Here is a 26,943-nt window from a genome sequence, read left to right as displayed (position 1 = left end):
TGTTAAAAACTGGCCAATCAGGGCAAAGTGTATATGAGAGTTCTTGAATTGTTCTTACAACTCTCCTGTAAGTTTAAAATATTTTCAAAAAACAAGTTAAAAAAGCAAAAATGGCAGTTTATAACTGTTTGCTATTCAATCCATAATAAAGCAGATTAAACCATGTAATCCCCAGTGACTGGCATACAATTTGAATCTTCCACTCTAAATAATGATAATCTAAATAGTGATGTTTTACACATTTTCTCACCTACTAACATATCCTAATTAAGAGAACCACAAAACCCCAAGAAATCACCTATCAAAGTTAAACGAATAATTTAAAAAATGGTAGATGAGTCAAAATAAATGTACAGATAAGTGCAGGAAGTTTTTTGTTTGACAATCTTCCCCCAAATACTTTTAAGCTCCCTCCTACAATAATACTGTCTTACACTTTCATATTTCGTTAAGGTAATGAGATTTTGACATTTAAGTTTTATGAAATTTAGATATTACTCCAGTTCTCCTACAAATATCACTGATGCAAAAATTCTCAGTTGTAAGATGGAAAGAGCCAACTCTCCTAAGGACAGATATTAACTGGAAATAATAAAATTACTGTTTATAAGTCTTATTTGATTTAAAAGTTACCAAAAGGCACTAAGGGAAAAATTTTTTTAATATAAGGAAACGTTAAAAATGGTTGAGAAAAAATGCACTCCTCTGTGTGAAGAATTCAGAAACCTGACTACAAGAGAGCTAGAAATGACGACCAGTTGTTAGAACAGTCCATTTCCCATCCCCCAAAAGAAATGAGTAGTATTTATATATACTCAAGTACTAATTGAATAGATTTTGGCTAATAATCTGAAAATATGAATATATGGTGGTGTTCATAAGTTTAAAGACTCTCTCAAGGGTTAAGGCTTATCAAAAAAAGCTACAGTGATTTTTAAGCCACTCTCTCCAGCTTAAGTGGTCCTCCCTGAACACACGGGACTCCTAGAATTTGTCACTTATATTGTTTAAAAAAACAAGTTTACAGAGCTAGAAAATTGGGTTTCAAACCCAGGAATAAAGTCAGAAACTACAAAACTGTCGAAGTTCAGTAACACAACCACAACCCTGATTGCCTCTAAAAAAACAGTCACCACACTGTCAGGAATACTACCAAGCATACAACAGACATTTCTAAGATTACTCCTAGATTGATTACATATTGAGTGATCGATCACAGCATAGTCAAAAGAGCAAGCGAGGAGACTAATTACTTTATAGTCCAAATACAGGTAGTATTCTGTGAGGTAGGAAATACACTCACAGCAAATGAGATTGAATTACTGCCTTTTTAAGCCTCAATTCCCCAAACTAGATGCCAGAAACACCTGAGGTTCCACCTGCCCATCCAGTGGAGATGGAGTCAGCATTAATGGTATGCCTAATTGCCAGGCGATCCTATAGCACTGTAGTTTCTAAACTTTGATTCTAAAGGATAGTATCTTGATTTATTTCACTCACATATGAGTTGGCTAAACTAATTCATCTTATCTTCCAGCTCTGAATTTTGGATTTAAACTTAATGTCCTCTTGGGGTTTAAAATATACAATACTTGCATATTCGGTTTGGATAAAAAAAAATTTTTTGAGAAAATCATAATCACAAAATGGTCAACACTCCTTTTTTAAAATTCAACATGAAAAAGTTACAGAAAGTCACCATTAACAAAGCTTTTCCCTTATCACTATGTGAGGTGATGGATGATGACTAAATATTGTGGGTATCATTTTACAATATATGTATGTATCGAATCTTTACGTTGCACACCTTAAACTTATGCAGTGTTATATGTCAATTATATCTCCACACCACTGGAAGAGAAAAAAGACTATTTCCCATATAGAAATATGTAAAGACTTACAATAATGTTACCTCTATATGCTACAACTAAAATTTTGTATCAAAAGAAAAGGTCATAATTGAACAGGTTCTATCACATAAATAAAAGTATTAGAAAGCTTATAAAAAGCTTTGGGACTATTTTATTGGCCTTATTACATTTCAAAGTATTATTTCAAAACTACATTTCAACCCTGTCTTTGACATTAGATTTTTGTTTTTAGAACTATCACTTAACATTACCAAATTGAAAATTTTTCCTTGTGGGGGTGATGGGGGTCAGGTGGGTCTGTCTCCTAGCATACAAAATGATAAAACTTACCCCAGGTTATGCTTCCCTGAGCCTTAGAAAAGCCGTTTAGTTTCTCAACAAGTTGTATTCAAAGCAAATATTCACAATTTTGTTGAAATTGCTGTGGATTCTGAATATGTGGGGGAAAAAATTTATACAGACTTCAATTTATGCCATTATTTAACCAACTGTTTTCTGTTCCGAAGTTGCTAAGAGCACAACTGTTTAATAAAAATTAAAGTTTAAAAAGTAAAATTATTTACAAGCAGATAAATGCATTCTTGTCCACATTTCGAAATACAGCTTTTTAATAGACATCACCAGTGTATTTTAGACATCTTCATTTCTTGGAAGTGCCTTGAACCAGATTCATTCAAAAAGGAACAGCTGTTTCCAAGTTGAAAGCACACACTAAACAAAAACAACGAATCCATTACAAAATATTTGAGCCTTTAAGAGGTCTTTTTGCTTGTTTTTTAAGAGAAAGTCAATTAATTGCCACCTGGTTCCCTTATGCTCAAGTTAGAACTAAAAATGCAGAGCACCCTCAAAAGGCTTTTCTGTTAGGATTAGTTGTATTTCCAATTATGGAGGTTCTACTCCACAATATTAGGAAGGGCTTATGTGTTTTGTGTTTATTCATGGATGCCATGCTGCAGCATAATTTTAATTAAAACCTCTTGGAAGAGGGGAAGTGGGTTGTATACCAAAATAGTCCCCTACGATCTTGTTATGATGCCCCACAATTAAAAAAAAAAAAACAAAAAAACACTATTAGGTATTATATATTAAGCATTGTTATTCCATAAATGCCCAAGAAATTTAGGCTACAGCATTACCCACAGGGAAACTACCAACTGTATGACCAAACAGCCCTTTTTGTTCCATAACAAATTTTAGAATATGTGTATTTTTTATTAAAATCTGGTTAGAGATGTCTTTTCCACATTTTCAGAATATACCATAAATCTTATTACACGCAGTAAAGTAGAATATAAAGAAGCTGGGTTAAAAATTCGAGTCTTTTGCAGAGGAAAAAAGATGAGCTTGCTTTTTCAATATTTATCAGTGACTGCAAAGATAATAATTTTGCTTTATAAAGTGGAGAAACAGAAACATACAAGCAATTAGGTTGATTAGTACAAGGTTTTGCTTGAAAATAAATCACTACATTTCACATAAAATACTAAATTATCTAGAAGACAATAGAAAATAAGATTTTTAAAAATGTTATCTAAATTAACTATGTCCTTTTGCAAAATAGTTTTATTATACATTGCCTGGGTAAAGAGAAAAGGCCTCAAGAGAAGAAAAACATATAGATCAAGTTAGTATCAGTGACAAGACCTAAACATCTATGCTACAATAATGGAAGGGAATATGGACAGGATAAGATATTTCAATAAAACCTGAAATAAAAGTTTGCTACTTTTAATAGTAAACACACAAATATCTTTGTTTTTAGAAAGAGTATGTAATTATTCAAAGCACTTTCGGATATAGGAGTACTCAGTTCTGTGTTTGCAAATCACTCCTGTTTTCTTTCATACCCCTACACTACATTTATACATGCATTTAAGAAACTATAGGTTAAAGATCATGTTGTGTTTTAGAGTACAATCTGAATAATCACACAGACATGGACCAACATTTATTACAAACAGGAAAAGAGCAGATCTATAAGAAAAGAGTACAGATTTTTTAAAAAAGAGATTGCAAGCTGAAGTATAGAAATTATAATCTATATGATAATGCAATTATTTTATCTGCATTTTAAAAAATCACATTGCTCAGTATATACAAAGCATTATAACAGTAGTTTGAACTGCTACTTAGAGGAATTAAAACAGTATTGACAGTGGAGAAGTTTATTTCAATTTAGGTCACTCATGTTCCATCCTGAGTTCACTTCCATTTTCCAAGAAGAAAGGTATTTTTTAAGAGCCATTTTTACCAAGTAGAAAGGTTATTTTGAAAAATTGAGATGTATACTTTACAACCCATTTTATAAGGATTCACGTTTTTAAAATTTTTTGAATAAAAAGCAATCAATTCTCTACATACTTTTATTAAAGAATTACAGCTTTCACAGATGGCAAAATACATTGTTGCTATTACCAGTAGCATTACCTTCTTCATTTCTCCTTCAGCTATCAATAAAAATCATCATCCTTTCGTAGGAAAATTTCTTACGAATGTGGCCCAATTCAAAACAAATTACTTCTACCAGTAAGATACTGTAGCTTACGTGCTGTCACATTGATTACCTAGCTACAAGAAAAGCTACAAAAACCACAAGGGGAAAAAAGAACTTAGAATATGGCAAAACCATAAATGTTCTCAATTTTGTGATATTTAGTAACCCTTCTGACCACTCTAAAAAGTGGTTCTTAAAAAAGCACTGAGGCTCTGACTGGGTCACTTAACTCTTATGTTTCTATAGAATTAACATATGCAACACAAAGTAATCTGGTCTAATTCTGAACTTATATAATTATAATAAATACACAGATGTTGGTCCTAAATGCCCTTTCATTAGAACCAGAGAATTTTATCTCCAACAATTTCTATGGTTTAGCAAAAAACTAAAAGTGGGTAATGAATTAAGGATGATAGTTTAATAAAGCTATCCTTTTAATTTTACCTAGCTGGTACTGCAGATGCCACTGACGAGAAAAGGATATACTGGCAAATATGAAAAATATCAGATTAGTGTCATTAACTTCTTTAATAAAAATTATTTATATTATACTCTCATTTGCAACTGATGTTGATGTTTCAAATTTAAAAGCAAAAAAACCCCAAAAACCACTTTTTGCTACTTTGTTCTGAAGTAGGATTTACAAATTTCTCTGGGGAAGCAAAATTATCTGTAATCAATGATGTATGTATTTTCATTTGAAAAGAACTAAATATATCTGGACTCACACGCACTGGTTTGGCTGACCATAAATAAATGAAACATATTTTTCCCGCCACGAAGTACTGAGTTACAACAAATGTATTAAAAAAACTTTATTTTCTTGAGAGTGCATACAAAATGTTATGTAAACACTGTTAGTATTATCTTTAATGTGAAGACATTTTTTTAATGTATTATAAATAGGTCATGTGTCTCCTCCAGAAACATTAAAGGCCACACTGGGTGATATGACCAAAGAAAACTTTAGCCTCTTACAGGCTAAACAAAGTACAAAATGTGAAAATAAAAAAATAAAGAGCAAATCAGGAAAGAGAAAAACACAGGTCAGGATATGCATTTCTGAATCAGCAATTTAACATTTTAATTCCTAAACCAAAAATGTCAATTTTACAAAATACACATATAATCTTCACCATTTTTTCTCAAAAGATGTTTTATACATACATTCATATTTGTGTCTGTATGTGTGTGAAATAACTGCAAATATTACCAATTAAATAAATTGGGCAACTGCTAGCAGCTCTGAAATATTAAATGAAATGAGCTTGTTATTTAGACAATTTTCAGCCCCTTGAAATAACATCTGGTCTTAGGATTCTTTTTTAGAATGCAGTTGGAATTTATAGCTAGGAAATGGGAGAAACAGACTCACTGTGTTCATATTCACAGAATGGACTATCTAACTGCCAATTTCAGTTCAACTTACGCTATAATAAAATGCATGAATAAATACCTGAATATTTGAGAAATTTCTAAAACTAAAGAAGGTACTACTTCATTACACAAAACTATTATGTATCAATTATGTTCATTTCTGATGAGTTTGCATATAAGCTAATGTGTTTGTGAAATCAAACTGGAATGCAGACCAAGTACAGGTGATCCAGGTTCCTCGCTTTAATGAGTATTACAAAGCAGCACTGGGTTCAGCATACTTCAGACAGGCCTACTCACTCACCTGGTGAATTCCACGCCAGTCTACTCTGATGATTAAATATATTAAGGAAAGAAATGGTCCCAAAGGATAAGTGATGAAACCTTAAGGATATGATCTTGGGCCAAAACCACAACCAAACTCCATGTAAGGTACAATCTCTCACACATACAAACACACATACCACATACACAACCACACACAAAAAATTTAACACACGCACGCACAATGTTCCTGTTATTGTCCAGTAATTCCCTCCCACTCCCAAAGTAATATACTATAAACTATAGCACAAATACACTAAGTACACTGTAGCCTCAATTTAAACTGGCTGTTGGTTGCATCCGTTATGAGAAACACATCACAGGTGGCACTGTGTTGTGAAGTCTGTTTAGTACTACTGATGACTAAAGCCCTCGGAATAGGTCCAAAACAGACCCATATATTATCAAATTTTAGTCATTATGGAAAATGTTATAATGAGGCTGCAGTGTATTTGATTATGTTGAGAATGGATATTACAAAATTAACATTCAAAATAAGAATACCTCATAGTATAAGTTATAAAAAGAAATGGATAGAATTTTCACTGTAATGTGCACACTTATTCCCATCTCACCCCTTCCATCCCATTAAATTATAACCTGAAAGATGATTACTTGGTGCCACTGGTATCAATACATTAACGCTTTATTATCATCTTGACAGCTAATTCCAGTTGTCAAAAATGAACATTTACCTTCTAATCATAATCAAGAATGAGGCCCTTACTCTTTAAAATAAACATGCCTGACTTAAAATTTCAAGATAGTTAGAAAGCAAGAAAAAGAAAAAAGTACCATTGGGTAAATTAGGATTACACAAATTTGAATCACATTAGCTTATTCCTGAATAATGTAAACTTTATCCTATTAAAAACCTTATCTTTAAATTATCAAAATGCTTACATTTATTGACAAACCATGCATTTTCACAAAATTAAAACCTGAAATAATTTTTCACCTAACATGTTTCATTTCACCACTCAATATACCCTATGAAACTAAGTTAACATTTCTGTATTTTCTTATAATACCATTCATATTAGTTTGTAAGTAGGAATAAACAGAAAATGAGTTCTAAATAAATGACACAGGAGGCAATAAATTGACACATGACAAGTAAATAAAAGGCTAAAGCACTCCAATACCATTGAAACTGTTTTAATGTTGTTGCAACTCCAAAATGCAACAATCATCAGCTTGTAAAGACCCAAATTTCAAAAATTCATTTTAATTACTCCTTCAAACCTATTTTACAAAATAAAGGCAAGAGACATTTAAATCCTCCTTGTCCTAGTTGTGCTATCTATGTTCCTAACTTGTTTTCTATCACTCTAGTGTATGCTGCAATTCCCATCAGATGCTATATAAGAAAAAATAAAATAAAATATTAACCTCTGCTTCAATGTATAGTTTCCAGAATCTGCCAGAACTGGGGAACTGGGCAACAAGGCGTTCATAAGTCTTCCGTGCTTTGTCTATAGGTTGATTCTAAAATTGAAAACCAATAAACAGCATTTACAATGTTAGGATTATGAAAATATTATTTACTGCAGAACCAAGTAGTGTGATTGGACCCATAGAGAAGGAAATGTAATCCTATATCACTAAACCTGTGCCTCTCGAATGAGAATGCTCCAAGCGTCAAGGTCATATGGATTCTCTTCTAATTTCTTTTCGGCTTTCTTCACCTTCTCTGGGACATACTCAGCTGCCTGGGGGAAAGAAAAATAAGGAACTGATGTTATTGTTTTAAAAGTTTCATACCTAATTTAATCCAAGCACAGTTATTGTCCCCAATACAAAGCATAAAAATGTCCTCTTACAAAAGAGGACTGCATTTTCTACAATCTATATATACTATGCTATCATAAGTCACCTGCATAAAAACAAAATTTAGTGATCACATACTTTTAAAAGTCATTATTAAATTTAAACAAACCCATCTTTTACATTAAATATAAAGCAGCCATTCTCAAACTCTGTGGTCTCAGGACCCCTTTTATATTCTTAAAAATTATTGAGTATGCCAAAGAACTTTTGTCTATGTGATTACTTCAATATTTACATTAGAAATTAAAACTGACAAAAATGTTAAATATTTACCCACGTACAATAAAAAATTATGTTAACATAATACTTTTATGCAAAATAAATTTAAAAATTCAGTGAGAATATCCTTATTTTATATATTTGCAAATCGGTTTAGGGTCTGTTTTTTTTTTTTTTTTAAGATTTTATTTATTTATTTGACAGGGAAAGACACAGCGAGAGAGGGAACACAAGCAGCGGGAGTGGGAGAGGGAGAAGCAGGCTTCCGGCGGAGCAGGGAGCCCAATGCGGGGCTCGATCCCAGGACCCTGGGATCATGACCTGAGCCGAAGGCAGACGCTTAACGACTGAGCCACCCAGGTGCCCCATGGGTCTGATATTTTAAAAAATGTAGCTGGATTTTCCTATCTGCTTCTGCATTCAATCTGCTGTGATAACACATCATTTAAAAATTCCACTGTACTCTCATGAGAGATTAAGAGTGAAAGGGCAGGGGCGCCTGGGTGGCTCAGATGGTTAAGCATCTGCCTTCGGCTCAGGTCATGATCCCAGGGTCCTGGGATCGAGCCCCGCATCGGGCTCCCTGCTCAGCAGGGGAGAGCCTGCTTCTCCCTCTCCCTCTGCCTCTTCCCCTACTCACGCTGTCTCTCTCTGTATCTCTGTCTCAAATGAATAAATAAAATCTTAAAAAAAAAAGTGAAAGGGCAAAAAAAAGTGTCTTAAATTTTGAAACTATGAACTCACAGATCCTGTCTTAGGAACCTCCAGGGTCCCTGGAACAATTCTGAGAAACACTGCTATAGAGCATTCATCCTGAGCCACAAAAGAGAAAGCATGAAATGACATGGAAATTGTATTCTGATGTAAAGCTTTTAAAAATGATTCACAAATTGTATATACAGCATCACTAAAACTATTAAAAAGAAATTTGCATTAAGAGATTTATAAGATTGTACTAAAATGTTTAGTGGTCACTGTGGGTAATGGGTGGTAGTTTTATTTTATTTTTTTTTAAAGATTTTATTTATTTACTTGACAGAGAGAGATAGGGAGAGCAGCAACACAAGCAGGGGGAGTGGGAGAGGGAGAAGCAGGCCTCCCGCCGAGCAGGGAGCCCGATGCGGGGCTCAATCCCAGAACCCTGGGATCATAACCTGAGCTGAAGGCCACCCAGGTGCCCCGGCGGTAGTTTTATTTTTATTATTAAAATATAATCTTAAAAAAGGTAATGCCTAAAATAGCCAGCACCTGAAGCAAAAATACAAGTATTACGTCTCAAATTGTTCAGAATTCCACTATGTGCCACAAAAAGTGATACTCAAGTAAGTCAGATAAATGTTAATTTATAGAAGTTCTGTTTTGTCTTTTTTCCAGGACTTCTTGAAATCTATAATATGGCAATACTCAACAGGCAATAGAGAGGGAAGCACTGCCCCTAACAGCTTTCTTTTTTTCAGTGGCAATTCACATCTCATAGAAAAATAATGTCAAAACTCCAGCTGGGAAAAAAATTTCAGTCATGGGTTTAGAGAAAAAAATATACCTGGAAGAAATACACTCTTCTTTGGAATAAATTATTGTCTACCACTGATAAGTGTACGTTTATTTAGAAAGAAAAACATGTTTTAAAAGACCTATGTAATTTTGTATGAAACATATTTTACTAATATGTAAGAGCTCTATAAGCTAGCTCAAGAAACTAAAACTGGACAAGTTTAATAAAGGAGGACTACTGGCCCAACCACATATTAAAACACAAATTAAAACACAGCAAAATGGTTTGGTAATGGTTCATGCATCACTGGTCCATGATAGTTGAGAAAGAGAATGATATATGGAAAATGAACAAATAAAGGTGTTATTTCAAATCAGAATAGTGGCTTATTCAATGTATGATGTTAGAATAACTGTATAATCATCTATTAGAATAATGGCAGTCAACTTTATCAAAATAAAGCTGAATTCCTATTTAACCCTTTCTACCAAAGTAAATTTCAGATAGATCAAAGATTTAAACACCAACAAAAAAGAACTAGAGGAAAACATACTGAAATGGACCTTTGCATAGAAAAGGCTTTTCAGAAGGCTTTGAAAAGAGCACACTTAATTCCATTTAAATTGTGCATGAACAAGTAGTATAATCAAAGTCAAAAGACAAACCTAAAAATATCTAAATTTATTCATGTACAGTCAATAAAAGACCAGCAACTCACAAAGAAAATGGGCAATGCATTTCAACAGTTCATAGAAAAAGAAATACAAATGTAAACCATAAGACAGAGATCCAAAGTGTTTTATAATTAGCATTGCACTGGCAAGGGTATGTAAAAACAGACATTCTCACATTGTTGGCAGGGGGCAAGTAGTAATGTGATCAAAATTGAACATGAATGTCTGACCCTGAATTCCACTTCTGGCAACTTCTCCTATCGTACACATGCACAAAGATGTATACTGAAGAACAGTCAACTACTTGGCTGTTTGCTGTTGCATAAAACTAAAAATAATTAAAATAATCACATATAAAAGAACTAACTAAATTAATGAAGGAATTTGTAGTCACTAAAAAGAACAGAGCAGTGCAGATCTATAGACAGCAAGATGGAACTATCTCCATAATACTGGGTGTAAAAAAAATTGGGAGGTGAGCTGGGGAGAGACAGAGACAGACTCGCAGAAACACTCACTTTATAATGTATATACTCTTCTACTGTTTGAATTTTCACTATTCACCTGAGAAATATTTGCTCAGTGCTTAGTATGTGCCACACATTGTTGAAGGGACACTTCGGGATACAACATAATAAAGACTTCTCCATTCAGAGTTTACTTACTTCTTGAAAAAACAAACTTAAGAAAATATTTTAAAATAAAACTAGGAACTTAGTTTATAAGATACCAACTATGAAACGTTACTGAGAAAATAAGAAGTGTGATACAGGAAATTTAAATCAGGAACTAAAAAAACAGCTAAGCTATACTTGAATTGCTTTAGTTAATCAATGCTAACAACTAGTGTTTCAAAGCAGTCTAATGGGAGGTCTATTCACTCAAGATCCACCTGCTGAAAATTAACCTACCAAATTAGATAACGTATACCATAATCTGTAAAAGAACAGAGAAAACTCAAAAGATAGTGTCTAATATTCAACCAGCAAAAATCACAGCAAAAAGTATAAATGTCTCCTTGCTAAATAAGCCATTCCCTTTAGTGATTCTCAACCCTGGCAGCACATTAGAATCACCTGGGGGAAAAGGGATTTTAAAAAAGATGCTCAAGGGCGCCTGGGTGGCTCAGTTGGTTAAGCGACTGCCTTCGGCTCAGGTCATGATCCTGGAATCCCGGGATCGAGTCCCGCATCGGGCTCCCTGCTCGGCAGGGAGTCTGCTTCTCCCTCTCATGCTCTCTGTCTCTCATTCTCTCTGTCTCAAATAAATAAATAAATAAAAATCTTAAAAAAAAAAAAAAAAAAAAAAGATGCTCAAGGGGCACCTGAGTGGCTCAGTCGTTAAGCACCTGCCTTCATCTCAGGTCATGATCCCAAGGTCCTGGGATCGAGCCCCGCATCGGGCTCCCTGCTTGGCAGGAAGCCTGCTTCTCCCTCTCCCACTCCCCCTGCTGTGTTCCCTCTCTCACTGTGTCTCTCTCTGTCAAATAAATAAAATCTTTAAAAATAAATAAATAAATAAAATTTAAAAAAAATAAAATTAAAAAAATAGATGCTCAAGCCCCACTGTATAGATTAAATCAGAATCTCTGAGAACAAGCCTGAACCATCACCACTTTTATTTTTTTAAACTCCCCAGATGGTGCTAATGTGTAGCCTCAGGTGAAAACCATAGCTCTCCAAGGGTTTCCTAACCCTTTTTGGTGCCCCAGAACTTTCCAATAGTCTACTGAAGCCTATGGGCTCTTTCTCAGAATAATGTTCTTTTTTTTTTTTTTAAGTAGGCTCTACATCCAATGTGGAACTTGAACTCACAATCCCAAGATCAAGAGTCACATGCTCTACTGACTGGGCCAGCCAGGTACCCCTCTCAGAATAACGTTCTTAAATACACAAAATGAACTATGAAGAGACTTCAAAGTAAAGCAATTATATTGAAATATAATTACTGAAATATCTTTAAACAAAGTTTTACACAGTAATAGATAATGCATTAAATAACAGGATCTAGTAATGAGTCTAGTGATGAGGACAATATTTGGAATATTTATGTCCAGTTACAGTTGTTGCTAACACTACTAGTGTGGTTTCTTGCCTACATTCATAATAGAAGGAAAGGTTCAATTTCAGTTAGAGATTAGTAAAAATAAAGACTTTTATTTTCCCCATCCAACTTCACAGAACCCCTAAAATTCTAACCAGACACCTGGAGGATGGGGTTACAATGGACTTAAGAACCCATGTAAAGGATGTTGGGAGAGCAGATGTTAAAAAAATGCATTAATCACTCCTTGTTAAATAGTAATCCCATTTCATAATAAGAAATATAATTAAATTACATAAATCCAAAGTCCAGTTAGAATCTGAAAGAATCATGGCTCAGCTCTTTTCAGAATCCCTTATACTCCCCAATATTTTCCTCTTGTCAAAGATGTAATTAAATGTTCATAAAATAATCTACATAGATAATCCTCAATCAAGTGCATTAACAAACAAGGAAGCTAACCGAAATGGCCAAGAATATACTCTGGTAGTTATGGCCACATTTAATTCTTACAACAAAAAGTCATTTATCATCATGAACCAGTTGGGTAGCCAACAGCATAACACTTTTGTTCTCTTGCCTGGGTACATTTTTATAGGGCAAAGGAAACTTGAACAGTTTTCTAGTATTCCACACAAGGGGACTGGACCTCCATAAGAAATGAAATTGTATTACTATTTCCTAAATCTGCTGGATCAGAGGAATAGGTCAGTTTAAGAAAATCTAGGACAAGTTTCCAGTGCTCATTTGAAATGGAAAGAGGTTAGAACTCTGCTTAGTAGAGGGAAAGAACAGCTGTCCCATGGTTACACGTCCCCAAAACTTACTACAATTAAGATTCTTTTTTTTTTTTTTTTTAAGATTTTATTTATTTATTTGACAGAAAGAGACAGAGAGAGAGGGAACACAAGCAGGGGGAGTGGGAGAGGGAGAAGCAGGACTCCCGATGAGCAGGGAGCTCAATGCGGGGCTTGATCCCAGGACCTGGGATCATGACCTGAGCTGAAGACAGGTGCTTAAAGACTGAGGCACCCCTTCAATAAGAAATTCTATAAAAAATCCAGCTTTTGCCTTTGGAATAAACTATAATCCCATTATCACTCTTTAGGGAATGTTAATGGGGAGCAGGATGGAACCCCAAATCAAATGAGCAGAACAAAAGCTGGACTAGTTCCCATGGCATGCATTACCAATGGTATCAGTAGGACTTTGGGAATGTCTTTGACTTGCATGATTTTAAAAACCAGAAAAATAACACAACTGTATGGCGTATAGAGAGATACACACCAACATACACTATTTCAAATGGGTACAAAACCAAGAAAAATTGTCAACTAGATAATGTAATTTTTTTTTTTTTGGTAGGGACAAAATGTTACTCAGGAACTCTCTAGCATCTGTTCTATGAATTGTTTTTCTAGTAGTAGGGTATTGCTAACATGACAACTAATTTATTTTCTCTGTGAATAATAACAAGTGTACAACTGGCTAAAAGCGTGAAGGATGGTAAATGGTAAATCCATTACATGCTGACCTTTTTAAATGTTCTTTTTAATAATGGCTTTTTTTTTTTTAGGCATAATCATATACAAGTCACTCATTTAAAGTATACAATTCCCAACAAAGTTTTTAAAAACATCTTATCACACAGGGCGCCTGGGTGGCTCAGTCTTTAAGCATCTGCCTTCAGCTCAGGTCATGATCCCAGGGCCCTGGGATCGAGCCCACATCGGGCTTCCTGCTCAGCGGGAAGCCTGCTTCTCCCTCTCCCACTCCCGCTGCTTGTGTTCCCTCTCTTGCTCTGTATCTCTGTCAAATAAATAAATAAAATCTTAAAAACAAAAAAACCTCTTATCACCTAACAAGAACCATACTAATAGCCATTACCTTTCCCAAACCCCTAGCCCTGGGAAACCACCAACTACTTTCGGTCTCCATAGATGTGCAGGTATTTCATGTAAATGGTATCATACAATATGTGTTGTTTCTAGCTTTTACTTTGCATGTTTCCAAGGTTCATGTTTCATCATGTATCAGTATTTTCCTAATACCAAGTAAAGTTCCATTGTATAGATAATCCCACAAATTCCACATTTTATTTATTTGTTGATGGCAATTTGGATTGTTTCCAGTTTTTGAGTGGAGTTTTGTTTTTTTTCAAACACACACACACACACACACACACACACCCCTACAGGTGAAACTGCTAGGTCATATGGTAATTCTATTTTTAACATTTTGAAGAACTGCCAGACTGATTTCCAAAGTGATTGAACCAGTTTACATTCCAACTAACAGCGTTAAGAAGGTTCCAATTTGGGGCGCCTGGGTGGCTCAGTCGTTAAGCGTCTGCCTTCGGCTCATGTCATGATCCCAGGGTCCTGGGATCGAGCCCCGCATCGGGCTCCCTGCTCGTCGGGAAGCCTGCTTCTCCCTCTCCCACTCCCCCTGCTTGTGTTCCCTCTCTCGCTGTGTCTCTCTCTCTCAAATAAATAAATAAATAAAATCTTTAAAAAAAAAAAAAGAAGAAGAAGAAGGTTCCAATTTCTCCACATCCTCACCAACACTTGTCTTTTGATGATTATGACCATCCTACTGGGTATAAAGTGGTAACTCATTGTAGTTTTGATCTACATTTCTCTGATCGCTCATGAACTTCAGCATTTTTTGATGTTCTTATAGGCCATTTGTCTTTGGAGAAATGTCTTTTCAGATTCTTTGCCCATTTTTAATTGGGTTATCTTTTTATTGCTGAATTGCAAGAGTCTTTTGTATTATAGATACAAGTCCCTTATTAGACATCAGATTTACAAAAAGTTTCTCCCATTAGGAGGGTTTTTTCACTTTCCATGTTTAACCTTTTGTTATGTGAAGCCAACCCAGAGACACAGAATTTGACAAGGGCCTCACAGGCACTGTGCACTATGTCAACGGTTCTCAAACTTTTTGTAAAGAATCATTCTATATTCTTAAAAACTGAAGAACCAAAATTTTTTTTAAAATGTGGGCTATATGAATATTATCATACTAGAAATTAAAATTGAGAAAGTTTTTAGTTCATTTTAAAATAATTTTAAAAATATTTTCCAAAACGAAAAAATAATTAGTGAAAACAACAGCAGTTTTATGTTTTTGTGATTCTTTAATGTGCGGCTGAATAGAAGACATTATCTGCTTCAGCTTTCAATCTATTGCAATATATTGTTTTGAATGAAGTATGACTATGTAACTACAGTTATGAAATACATGACTACATATGTAGTTGGGAAAGGGAAAAGCACTTTTAATAGCCTTTTCATATAATTGTAGATAGCTCATGTCGCCTCTGAAAAACTCTAAGTTAAGCTTTACTGAAACTGTAAACCAGTTTCTATATGGCAGCTTAACTAATATTAAGGGATTGGTTAATTGGAGGTGGTAGGGGGAAAATGACAAACACGATTAATGATTGAAAGAATAAAATAATCTATTTTTCCCATTCCCACCAGGGAAGTACAACTTTCACAGGAAAAAAAAAGTAGTTCTCCTCCAAATAGCTGTTTTTTTGGTAAATGGGGAGGGTGTGATGCTAGAGGTCATACCGAAATTAAATTAAAATAAAATCAGTGAAAATTTAACCCAAGGGATAAACATCAAAAGTATACAGGAGAAGATGGTAAGTTAAAAGATTTAAACCTAGGGACGCCTGGGTGGCTCAGTCAGTTAAGGGCCTGCCTTCGGCTCAGGTCATGATCCCAGGGTCCTGGGATGGGGTCCCACATCGTGCTCCTTGCTCAGCAGGGAGCCTGCTTCTCCCTCTCCCTGCCACTCTCCCTGCTTGTGCTCTCTCTCTGACAAAATCTTAAAAAAAAAAAAAAAAGATTTAAACCTATATAAATAGTTCTTGACCATGGAGAACAGAACTAGAGAATGAGTCTCTAACATGGTTTTGTAATGAGTATTTTCCACTATTAAGGGTAATGACTGACTAAATATACTACAGGGAGGAAAACCATAAAATACTATCAGAAGCCTAACCATCCTCAAATAATCTGCAGTCTTTTCTCCACTTATTTTATCAAGAATGTATTCAAAAACAACTTTTAAGGTTCAGGTATCTTCAACTCTTATGTGGTTTGCAAGCTTTCATCTACATAAAAATCACCCGTGGTACTTGTTTCAAATGAAGATTCTCAAGTCTCACAGAATCTGTTAAAAGTCTGAAATTAAGGTGTATGTACCTATACTTATATAAAGTATAGTATAAAGTGATTATGATGCAATGGACCATGGACACCATTTGGAGGAACACTACCTAATCTATCTGTTCTGAAAATACATTTTTCCAAACGTTGTTTCTTTAAAAATAAAGTAGCATCAGATCTAAGTCATTCCATTTTTTCCCTAAAACATTAATAAAGCTGCATAAATTATACTATCTGTGTGAAGTCTTTAATCTCCCTTGGTAGTTAACCTTTATTCAAAATTAAAAATAGACTAGAGTAGCACTTTGCAAGACTATCTGCAAGTAGTAACTGAGATGATTCATATGCCTAGAGAATAAAGCAGTTTATGTGCCAGGTGACATTAGGACTGAATGCCAGCTTAGTCCTGTGTTTGTTCCTTTACCAGTGCAACAGAACTCTACCAGATTTTTTTTTGGTAAATGAATCTGAGTATGTATCCTGCATATAATCCCTTCAGCCCTTCCAGAGACTAAAAATCTACTAAACATGGGCGCCTGGGTGGCTCAGTTGGTTGGGCGACTGCCTTCGGCTCAGGTCACGATCCTGGAGTCCCAGGATCGAGTCCCGCATCGGGCTCCCTGCTCAGCAGGGAGTCTGCTTCTCCCTCTGACCCTCCCCCTCTCATGCTCTATCTCATTCTCTCTCTCAAATAAATAAATAAAATCTTTAAAAAAAAATTAAAATTAAAAAAATAAAAAATAAAAATAAAAATCTACTAAACATGTAAACAATTCAAAACTTAAGAAAAAACAGGCTAAAGATTTTTGGTCCAAATAATGATACTTATCATATTTGCTTATTAAATCTGCTTATTCATTCCCCAGGAAACAAACAGCTGCAAACTACAAATAAAAATTTGAATCTTTTAGAATTCAAAAAATGTGGCTTTAGACCAAAAGTAGCCAAGGTATTATTAATTCACTAGATAAACTAAGTAAAACCTAAAAATCATCAGGACATAATTTTGTCCTCCTGGCTTTATTCAGTATTTACTGATTTTAAACTATCCATGAATCTAAAAATTTGCTAACTCAAATCCCTTTTTACATCAATTCTCACACCATTACCAACGGCACAGCAAAACGAAACAAAATAAGACGACTCAAATTCACAGCTAGGTCTTGTCTAAAGAGAAAAGATTTAGAGATAATGGCAGAAAAGCTTAAAACTAGGAACTGTTTTCGGCAATTATCCACTTAATAGGTACAAACATCTCAACAAAGATTTTGCAATTCTGGAAAGTCTACCTGGGATGTAAGCTGGATTCCTGAACTCCTATATTCTTAATGCTGAAGGAATGCAATTTAATGCATTATCTCTTAACACAGCACCTTTCTATTGTATTTCTAAGAAAAACCAATACTTACATATAAATACAGATCAATCTCTCTTAGGAACAATTATTGCCAACTAGAGTATTCTACCTGGTCAAAATATTAACAACAAAGATGAACTCAATTCTGGCTGCCCCAAACTGTTATACCAAGTATCACAACAGGAGGAGGAAAAGTGGGAAAGGCTATTACAGAAAGATTGTTAAAAACAGATAAAACTAACTGGGCCCAAAGAACACGTCATCTAATATACACACTTGGCCCTTTCCCCTCCAGACTCCTACCCCCCCCCAATCCACTTTGGCTTTATTTTTAAGATTTTATTTATTCATTTGAGAGAGAGAGACAGAGAGAGCCCAAGCAGGAGGAGAGGCAGAGGGAGAGGGAGAAGCAGACTCCCCACCTGACATGGGGCTGGATCCCAGGACCTGGAGATCATGACCTGAGCTGAAGGCAGACAATCATCTGAGCCACCCAGGTGCCCCTCCACTTTGGCTTTAAAATTGTTTTGACAACACCATTATCTTTTAACTGATAGTATTAATGGTTACCCAACAAAACCGTAAGCCAGGTTTCAGGTTTCAACACTGTATGTTTCATCTTTCATCTTAATAAGCATATGGCAGGGAACAGTTTTCATTATTTTCTATATTGTCCCAAACTTATTTTTCACCAAAAGACAACAATGATTTATGGCCCCAAGTTCCCCTCTTTAAGAACTACTGATAATTATGCTGCTTCAAGTCATGTAAATTTTCCAAAGTGAGGATCATTTTGTTTATATTATAAGCCTTCCTAATCCTAGGTAGGTTATAGATTGTTTTAAAAATGAAGTCTTACTGGGGCACGTGGGTGGCTCAGTTGGTTAAGCGGCTGCCTTCGGCTCGGATCATGATCCCAGGGTCCTGGGATCGAGCCCCACATCAGGCTCCCTGCTTAGCAGGGAGCCTGCTTCTCCCTCTCCCTGCCTCCATGCCTACTTACGCGCTCTCTCTCTCTGTCAAATAAATAAATCTTAAAAAAAAAAAAAAAAAAAGAAGTAGCCTTATTTCTAAAAGATGAGTGCAGAAACAGAATTTTAGGGATTTAAAGGTGCAACCCCCCCACTCTTATGCCCAATTTATTTTTTCATATTTATGCACTTGTCCTCCCAAAATTAAATTCTATAGGAATTTGTAATGTATCACATACAGCCTAAATGCAAAATTCATCCATTCATTTACTGAACACCTTTAAGTATCAAAACAGATTCCCAGATTCCTAGATGCAAGGATGAATAAATAAGGCAATCCCTTCAACTCAGGTCCAAACCCCGGGGAAGAACTCTAGACGACAGCTAAATGCTGTAGGGGTACTGCACAAGGTAAAATGGAGCTAAAAAAGAATGAGATCAAAAGTTGAACCAAGCACTAATGTATGTATGTATATATACACACACAGAAGACAACATATATCTGTAATTCCACACACTAACCAGATGTGTTTTCATTAGGGAAGTGGGGAGAAACTACAAGCACATAGTTTTGTCACCACTGAACTGGCAAAAACAGTAATCAAAAATACCGATGAAAAATGCCAAGGTAATTAAAATAGGTCTCTATGCAAAATGGAACTTCCTCACAACAGTTAAAAAAAAAAGACTACCATAAACCTTAGCAAGTGATCCTGCTTGTTTACAATCACTTCCCCCTTTCAAAGGGCACAAATCTATAGATTCAGTACCAAGAAAGTAATGACCACCCATATTTTTGAATAACAAATTTAAGATACTATCAGGTTTATTCAACCAACTTCTTTCTGAGCTTCAATGCTATAAGGCTATAAAAGAAATCTACACCTATCTTGCCATATTCTTTGTCCATCACATCCCTCGGCATCTTTCCAAAGCAAACATACCATTCAGAATGGCTTTGATTTTTTTTACTATTCTTCAGTTTTATTTAGCCTCTTTTTCTTGTCTAACATTTCAGCTCATTTTAGGTGCTCTTTCCTTTAAATATTCACCAACTAGTTAAAAGGTCATCGAGGAACACATCATAAACCGAAAGAATACTAACTGCAAAGGGAAAAATAATCCTTCACAGTGAAGAAACCCAGCAGTCATCACCCTACCCAAAGCAAACTAGTTGATTCATATTTTTAAGGTGACTCTTGCAGGTATAATTTTTCATTTCAGTTAAAGCTGAATAATACAGTATCTGGGATTTGCTGGAAAGTAATGAGGATGGGGAGAGCAAGTGAAAGTATGGGAAAAACAAGATTAGCCATCAGTTAAAGCTCTATGATAGGAACATCATACATTATACTTTTTTTATTCTTTTTTTTGCATGTTTGAAATCATTACAAAGTTAAAGAAAAGATTATATGAAGATGACGTTGATAATCAGATGTCAAGAATTGTCTTTTAGGTTGATGGAAGAAAGATACAGGAGCCACCATAAAGGTTGGGACAAGTTGAGCATCCAAAAGAAAAATAACTATCGCTTATTTTTTTAACACTAAATACAGAGAAACCCATGAATACACAGTAACATCCTTGAAAAAGGAGAAAGAAAAATGGGGCGCCTGGATGGCTCAGCCGGTTAAGCATCTGACTCTTGGTTTCAGCTCAGTGTCCTGAGACTGAGCCCCGCACGGGGCTCCACGCTCAGGGCAGAGTCAGCTTGAGATTCTTTCTCCGCTCCTTCCCCCACCCCCACTTGCATGCTTGCAGGTGCTCTCTCTCTCCAAAATAAAATCTTAAAAAAAAAAAAAAGGAGAAAGAAAAAAAAATTCTTTATAGAGAAATATGAGCCAGTCAGAAAGAACAGAATTTTTAAAACACCACCATTTGCCACCTCCAATAATAACTGATTTATTCAAGAATTATCAACTGACAAACATAATAAAAAATTATCAATTGACAAATAACTAGTTAAAAGGTTGAGGAACACAAAATCAACCCGCAAATTACTAACTGCAAAGGAGAAAACTAATCCTTCACAATGAAGAAACCCAGCAGTCATCACCCTACCCAAATAATCAAACAACCATCACTAATAGTGGAATAACCTAACAACCTGGCATGAAGTGCCTTTTGATGTAACATTATACCGTTCTACTCAAAAATATTTAAGCCAAATATTATCAAAGCTCTCAGTTTAGACCTAACCAACCACAAAATTTTCAGGAAATAACAAAAGATGAAGGGACAAGTTAAATGATACCACACATACACAAACATCAAATCAACCCAGAAAATGAGTTTTACTAGAAAATTGTCTTGGATTCTTCAAACAGTATCCCTAGGAGAAGGGGCGGGGGGGGAGGGGGATTATTCAAGAGACGTAACTAAATGATGTAAACCCAGATTAGATTCTGATAAAGTAAAATAAGAGAAAAAGAAAGAAAGAAAGAAATCCTATGAATCATATTCTTGGGACAACTGGGGAAATGTGAACAGGAACTGGGCTTCAGAAATGATAGTATTACTATTAATTTTCTTAGGTGAGAAAATGGATTCGTTATATAACTGCATCAATGTCCTTATATAAAAGAATGATGAAATATAAGGGGCTGAAATATGTGTCCACTTACTTTCAAATAAATAAGTATGCAGAGATAAAACAAGCAAGGAAAAACGGTTAACAATTGTTGATTCTAGGTGAAGAACTGTATTGCAGGTGTTCATGCTCTTTTCTTTCAACTTTTTTCTATGTACTAAACTTTGCACGGTAAAACTTTTAGGTTAATTTTTCTCGTAAATTTTCACCACCATCTCTTCCATTTAAAACATCACAGTTCTGAAGTATTCAAGGTCATGACATTTTGGTGTCTATAATTTTAGATAAATTTAATAATTAACAAGTTCTGGAAACTTTCAATGAAACCTTAGGACATTACTACTCCTCAGCTTTCAAGTGACAAAATATGAGCCCATCTCAGAAAAATGGTAGTTATACATAAACAGATTTGATATGATTTTGAGACTTGAGACTTTGCATTCTTGGGCATTGTGACAGCATGTAAAACGTAAACAGAAGATTTCAGTACTGAAATCAGTCAACGAGCAAACACAAAATTTAGTTTAGCAAGCTTTCCCGACATAATGACATTTACAATCACCCAGACTATTCAAGAGGAACCGCAACTTTGCCTCATCTCTGTCAACCTCCAAGAACAGCCTCTACCTTCTAAGCTGGGGACTTAAAAAACAAAAACCTAAGTGTAGTTCGTTACCATGGCAACGGGAAATTTCAGGAAATTGAGACTCTGCAAGCTAGCTAGCCTCCATTTTAAAAACTATTTACCTAAAAGTACCAGGACTTAAATCGAAAAACAAACTGAATGACATCTTTCATAAGGTATGTTTCCTCTTTCAAACTAAAAGGTAGTATTTACCAAAATTCTGAATAAAGAGCAAAAGAAGCAAATCATTTTACTAAATATCTGATTTTTAAAATATCTATAGGTCACTTACATCCAGCACTAAAGCATATGCTTTTATTTACAGTGGCCAAAACAGACTTCTCATTTCCGATTTATCAAATTCTGCAATATTTGTGTCGCTTGAAAAACGAAAATGGAATGCGGACAGAAGAGAAAAAGGAAGCAGGAGAAAGCCACACAATTCCCAAATCTCGGCATAACCATGCTCTTCTCCTACACTACTTCCTTCTTCATTCGCACTGGCAAGAGACTATTTCTCCAGATGAATTTCATCTCCGATTATTTCTCAAACTGGTAACCTATTTCTGGGTTTACTGGACAGGGGGCAGAGGAAACACTGTCAAGTTTTTCGAAAACAGCGACTACACGTTGAAGTCATCAATTCCTACGCACCCTAATATCAAAACAATATGGTATCAAAGCAAGGCATCCCACAGGAGTAGTCTCATGAACCTAAACAGGACGAAGCAGCTTCCTGACTATTGTCTAAATCAAATATTTGTTCATATTAACGCCTAAGACAGAGAAGCCAAAAAATAATTTCAACTCTCAGCTCTTGCTCCCCGTTCCACCATTCTTCTATACCCGGTCCTCCGGATCCATTAGACCCCGATTCCTTCCTCAGGCGAACATGGCTGGAGTAGTCGGACGAACACAGACGTGGAGAGAAGAGGTCGCCACGAGGCCCCACCACTCTCTTTCCTCACCTGCTCCGGGGCGCCGTCTCCTGACATGGCCTCAGCTGATTAGAAAGGGAGAACTGGCCCGCGATGCGAAGCTAGAAAAGAAAAATTAAACTAAAAACCACCCAAACCAGTAAAGTTACCCCCTGCCCAGCGGAGCCAGACCGCCAAGACGAATCGCCACCGCCCACTCAGATATGAATTAAAATGGCTGCGCCCCTGCCGGACGAGGAGAGAGGTGTGGCTTCTGCATTAACTTCCGGGGCAGTGGGCGGAGCTAAGATCCCAACTCGCCAGTTACTCGGCCGCGCAGATGCAGAGAGAACCCAGAGGTGGGCCCAATGCGTGTGCTGACGTCACGACCCTGGGGTAAGGGAGCTGTTGATGAGCTGGCTACGACCGGCTGGGAGGCGGGAAACAGTTTAGCCCGGAGGCTCGCGCGCCTTTTGGAATTTTATTATCAAGCTGTGGAACCTGGTTCTCCACCGTTGAAGCCTGACTGCCAATCAGTTTAGTTCAGGCAAACTGGCCATCTTAGGGAGCAATGCTAAGTTTAAATGCCTTCTATACTTTGGAGATAAGGAATATATCGAGGTTTTATATGCTTCTTAGAGATGAGAGGAACAGATCGAGCCCATATTAATTTATACCGCCACTGTCTCCTACTGTTTGTCTAAGGTTTTAACGTCTGTAAGGCCCGGGTTTAAGCTCAGCATCTCACCGTGATTCCTCGTATGCAAAGTAGAGAGAAAATAGCACTCAGGCTCTGGAGCCAGACTCCATTTGTTTGAATCCTGGCTTCATCCCTCACTTGATGGGTAACATGCTTCAGTTTCCTTGCCTATAGATAGGCATAACAGTAGTACTCGCAATTTAAATAAGGTGTAACTGTAAAAGTGCTCAGAGCAGGTCTGTCATAGCCCAAGATTAAGTGAGAACAGGTCTCTTCTCAAACTAATTTCCAGTTAAAGATCATCTTACCGTGTCTCCTTTTATCCTCGCTGGTGGCGGCTTACATGCCAAAGTAAACTTCAGCTTTTCCCGTACACACCTTATTCTTTTCAGTCTCCGTGCCTCTGCTTCTATTTCCACCACCCTTTCCACAGCCTGAATTCTTACCCTTCCAAGTAATCAGCCACATGAACAAAAGACATATATTAACACAAAGATGTAAATGTTTATTGCACCATCCAACAATAGAGGACATTAAATATATTACAAAACATCTCTACAATGGAATGTTATGGGGCCAGTAAACTGATGCTAATGTACAATGACTGACAGATATCCATGATACTGTTACCTGAAAAAGAATGCAAAAATAGTGCACATTATATAGGAGATACACACACACACACACATTTAAAATATTAAAAGATTAAAAGTAGTTATCTCCAGATTTGGTGTCACATAGTTTGCTTTTTATCTGTTTTCTTTGTCTATGATTAATGTAAGAATAACTCTTTAAGAATAGTATTCGCACACAAAAGAATAGCATTCACGTTCTATTCTTCAAAGTTGGACTCAAATGCTGGTTTTTCCTAATATATATTTTTTAAGATTTTATTCATCCATTTGATAGAGAGCAAGAGCACAAGCCGGAGGAGTGGTAGGCAGAGGCAGAGGGAGAAGCAGGCTGGTTTTCTCCAGGAATGTCCCATATTCTGGATATATCCAAAAGTGTGCTCTAAAGAAGTGATAAGATTCAGGTTAAACATTTTGGCAAAAAGGGGTGCCTGGGTGGCTCAGTCGGTTAAGTGGTTGCCTTTGGCTTGGGTCATGATCTCAGGATCCTGGGATGGAGCCCCAGGGAGTCTGCTTCTCACTCTCCTCTCTCCGTGCTCTCTCTCTAATAAATAAAGAAAATCTTTAAAAAAATTTTTTTTTGGCAAGAATATGTCACAGGTATAGCTATGTACTTCATTTTGTATTATGTCAGGAGATACATCAAATTACTAATTTGATGCTGCGTTTGATCACTTGTTTGGGTGGTGACTATCCATTCTCTCCTTTAGGTATATTTTACCCTTTGTAGTTAATGAGCAGGTAATTGCAGAGTAAGGCATTGGCACAGTGCTAATTTCCTGTTCTCCAACAAATTTTCACCACAGTTTGGTCACCCATCAATAAATCTTTCCTGAATTAATAGTGAAATACTTGGTGATTAAATAAAATTTTTTTAATTCTATTATTCCTTCTGCATTAATAGAAAGTTCTTCTGTGAAAAAGAACTCTTCCTCATTAATACATAAAAGCAGGGTAACTGCTTAATTTTTAAAAGCAGGGTAACTGCTTAATTTTTTCCCTTTAATGATAAATTTTCAAAGCAAAGGTTTTGATTTAACATCTCCTTCAATTAGTAGAAAATGAGTTTTTTTCTGGCTTTTTTTCTTTGAGTATCATTGTGGTTTCATGAGTTTTTTAAGACTTAAGTTGTTTCAATCAATTGTAATCATTATTCTTTTGGATCCAGTATAAGCCCCTTTATACTGGGTGACTGGGTCCCATGTCTTTTTGACATGATGCCATTAGTTTTGGAAAACTTCCTGACTTACTTGCACAAAATGTCTTAGACTCACTTATGTATCTTCCCTCTTATAGAATTGTACACTCCCTGTCACAGACCTAGACTCACTCATTTTCCCAAGGTACCTTGGTTCCTTCAGTTTGGAAATAGTAATAGAAACAAAATGTGGGCAATAGATGTTCTTTGCTACTGGGTGTCATTGTTTCTAGGCCTTTTTAGTGTTCAGAGATAGGAAATGTATTTTTTAAATTATGAGTTCATATATTGATTTCCAATTCAAATTTAACAGATTCTTTTTTCTGTATTGATTCTACATTTGTATCTCATTTCTCTTACTCTTGCTCCTTTCAAAATATATTAAAAAGTTTTTAGATTACATCAAAATGAAAAGCTTCTGCACAGCAAACTATCAACAAAACTAAAAGACAACCTACTGAATAGAAGATATTTGCAAATGACATATCTGATAAAGGGTTAGTATCCAAAATATATACAGAACTTATACAACTCAACACCAAAAAAACAAATAATCCAATTAAAAAATGGGCAGAAGACATGAACAGACATTTCTCCAAAGACACACAGATGTCCAACAGACACATAAAAAGATGCTCAACATCCCTCATCATCAAAGAAATGCCTATCAAAACCACAATGAGATATCACCTCACACCTGTCAGAATGGATAAAATCAAGAACACAGGAAACAACAAGTGTTGATGAGGATGTAGAGAAAAAGGAACCTTCATGCACTGTTAGTGGGAATGCAAACTGATGCAGCCACCTGTGAAAACAGTATGGAGGTTCCTCGAAATTTTCAAAACAGAATCACCATAAGATCTAGTAATTCCACTATTTGGTATTTATGAAAACACTAATTCTAAAGGATATATGCATCCCCATATTTATTGCAGCATTATTTACAATGGCCAAATTATGGAAGCAGCCCAAGTATTTATTGATAGATGAATGGATAAAGAAGATGTGGTACACACACACACACACTATGGAATATTACTCAACCATAAAAAAGAATGAAATCTGGCCATTTGCAACAACATGGATGGATCTAGAGAGTATAATGCTAAACAAAATAGTCAGAGAAAGACAAATACCATATGATTTCACTCATGTGGAATTTAAGAAAGAAAATAAATGAACAAAGGAAAAAAAAAGAAACAACATAAAAAAGAGACTTAATTATAGAGAACAAACACATGGTTACAAGAGGGGAGGTGGATGGTGGGATGGATGAAATAGGTGAAAGGAATTAAGAGTATACTTATCTTGATGAGCACTGAGTAATATATAAAATTGCTGATCACTAAAAAACAAAAAATTAAAAGTTTCTAGATTCAAATACAAATACTAAAATATCAGTATCAATACATCAAGCAAGTGATGTTTAAGTC

At 35.6% G+C, this 26,943-nt stretch overlaps 1 protein-coding gene across 7 annotated transcripts in view; it reads right to left on the bottom strand.

Moving 5' to 3' along the window:
* CSTF3 (cleavage stimulation factor subunit 3) overlaps positions 1–23,240 on the bottom strand; it is a 70,251-nt gene extending 47,011 nt beyond the window's left edge. For 4 of the 7 annotated variants that reach the window (XM_064576696.1, XM_064576692.1, XM_064576693.1 and 1 more), the window contains exons 1-3: positions 23,029–23,239; positions 7,683–7,784; positions 7,465–7,560 (exon numbers count right to left, since the gene is read on the bottom strand). In XM_064576696.1, coding sequence (XP_064432766.1) covers positions 7,465–7,560; positions 7,683–7,784; positions 23,029–23,055 — 225 coding nt within the window. In that variant the 5' untranslated portion in view covers positions 23,056–23,239. Of the gene's footprint in view, positions 1–7,464; positions 7,561–7,682; positions 7,785–23,028 lie in introns of all 7 variants that reach the window. The other 3 variants (XM_045893932.3, XM_045893933.3, XM_064576695.1) reach the window with 2 other exon arrangements.
* Positions 23,241–26,943: the final 3,703 nt, after the last annotated feature.

This window comes from Mirounga angustirostris, unplaced genomic scaffold, assembly GCF_029215605.1.
Source record: "Mirounga angustirostris isolate CCGP_5_RB_7025 unplaced genomic scaffold, mMirAng1.0.hap1 SCAF_13, whole genome shotgun sequence".
NCBI classification, from domain to species: domain Eukaryota; kingdom Metazoa; phylum Chordata; class Mammalia; order Carnivora; family Phocidae; genus Mirounga; species Mirounga angustirostris.
Note: the sequence above shows the minus strand (reverse complement) of the source record. Positions and strands in the feature narration are given on the sequence as shown.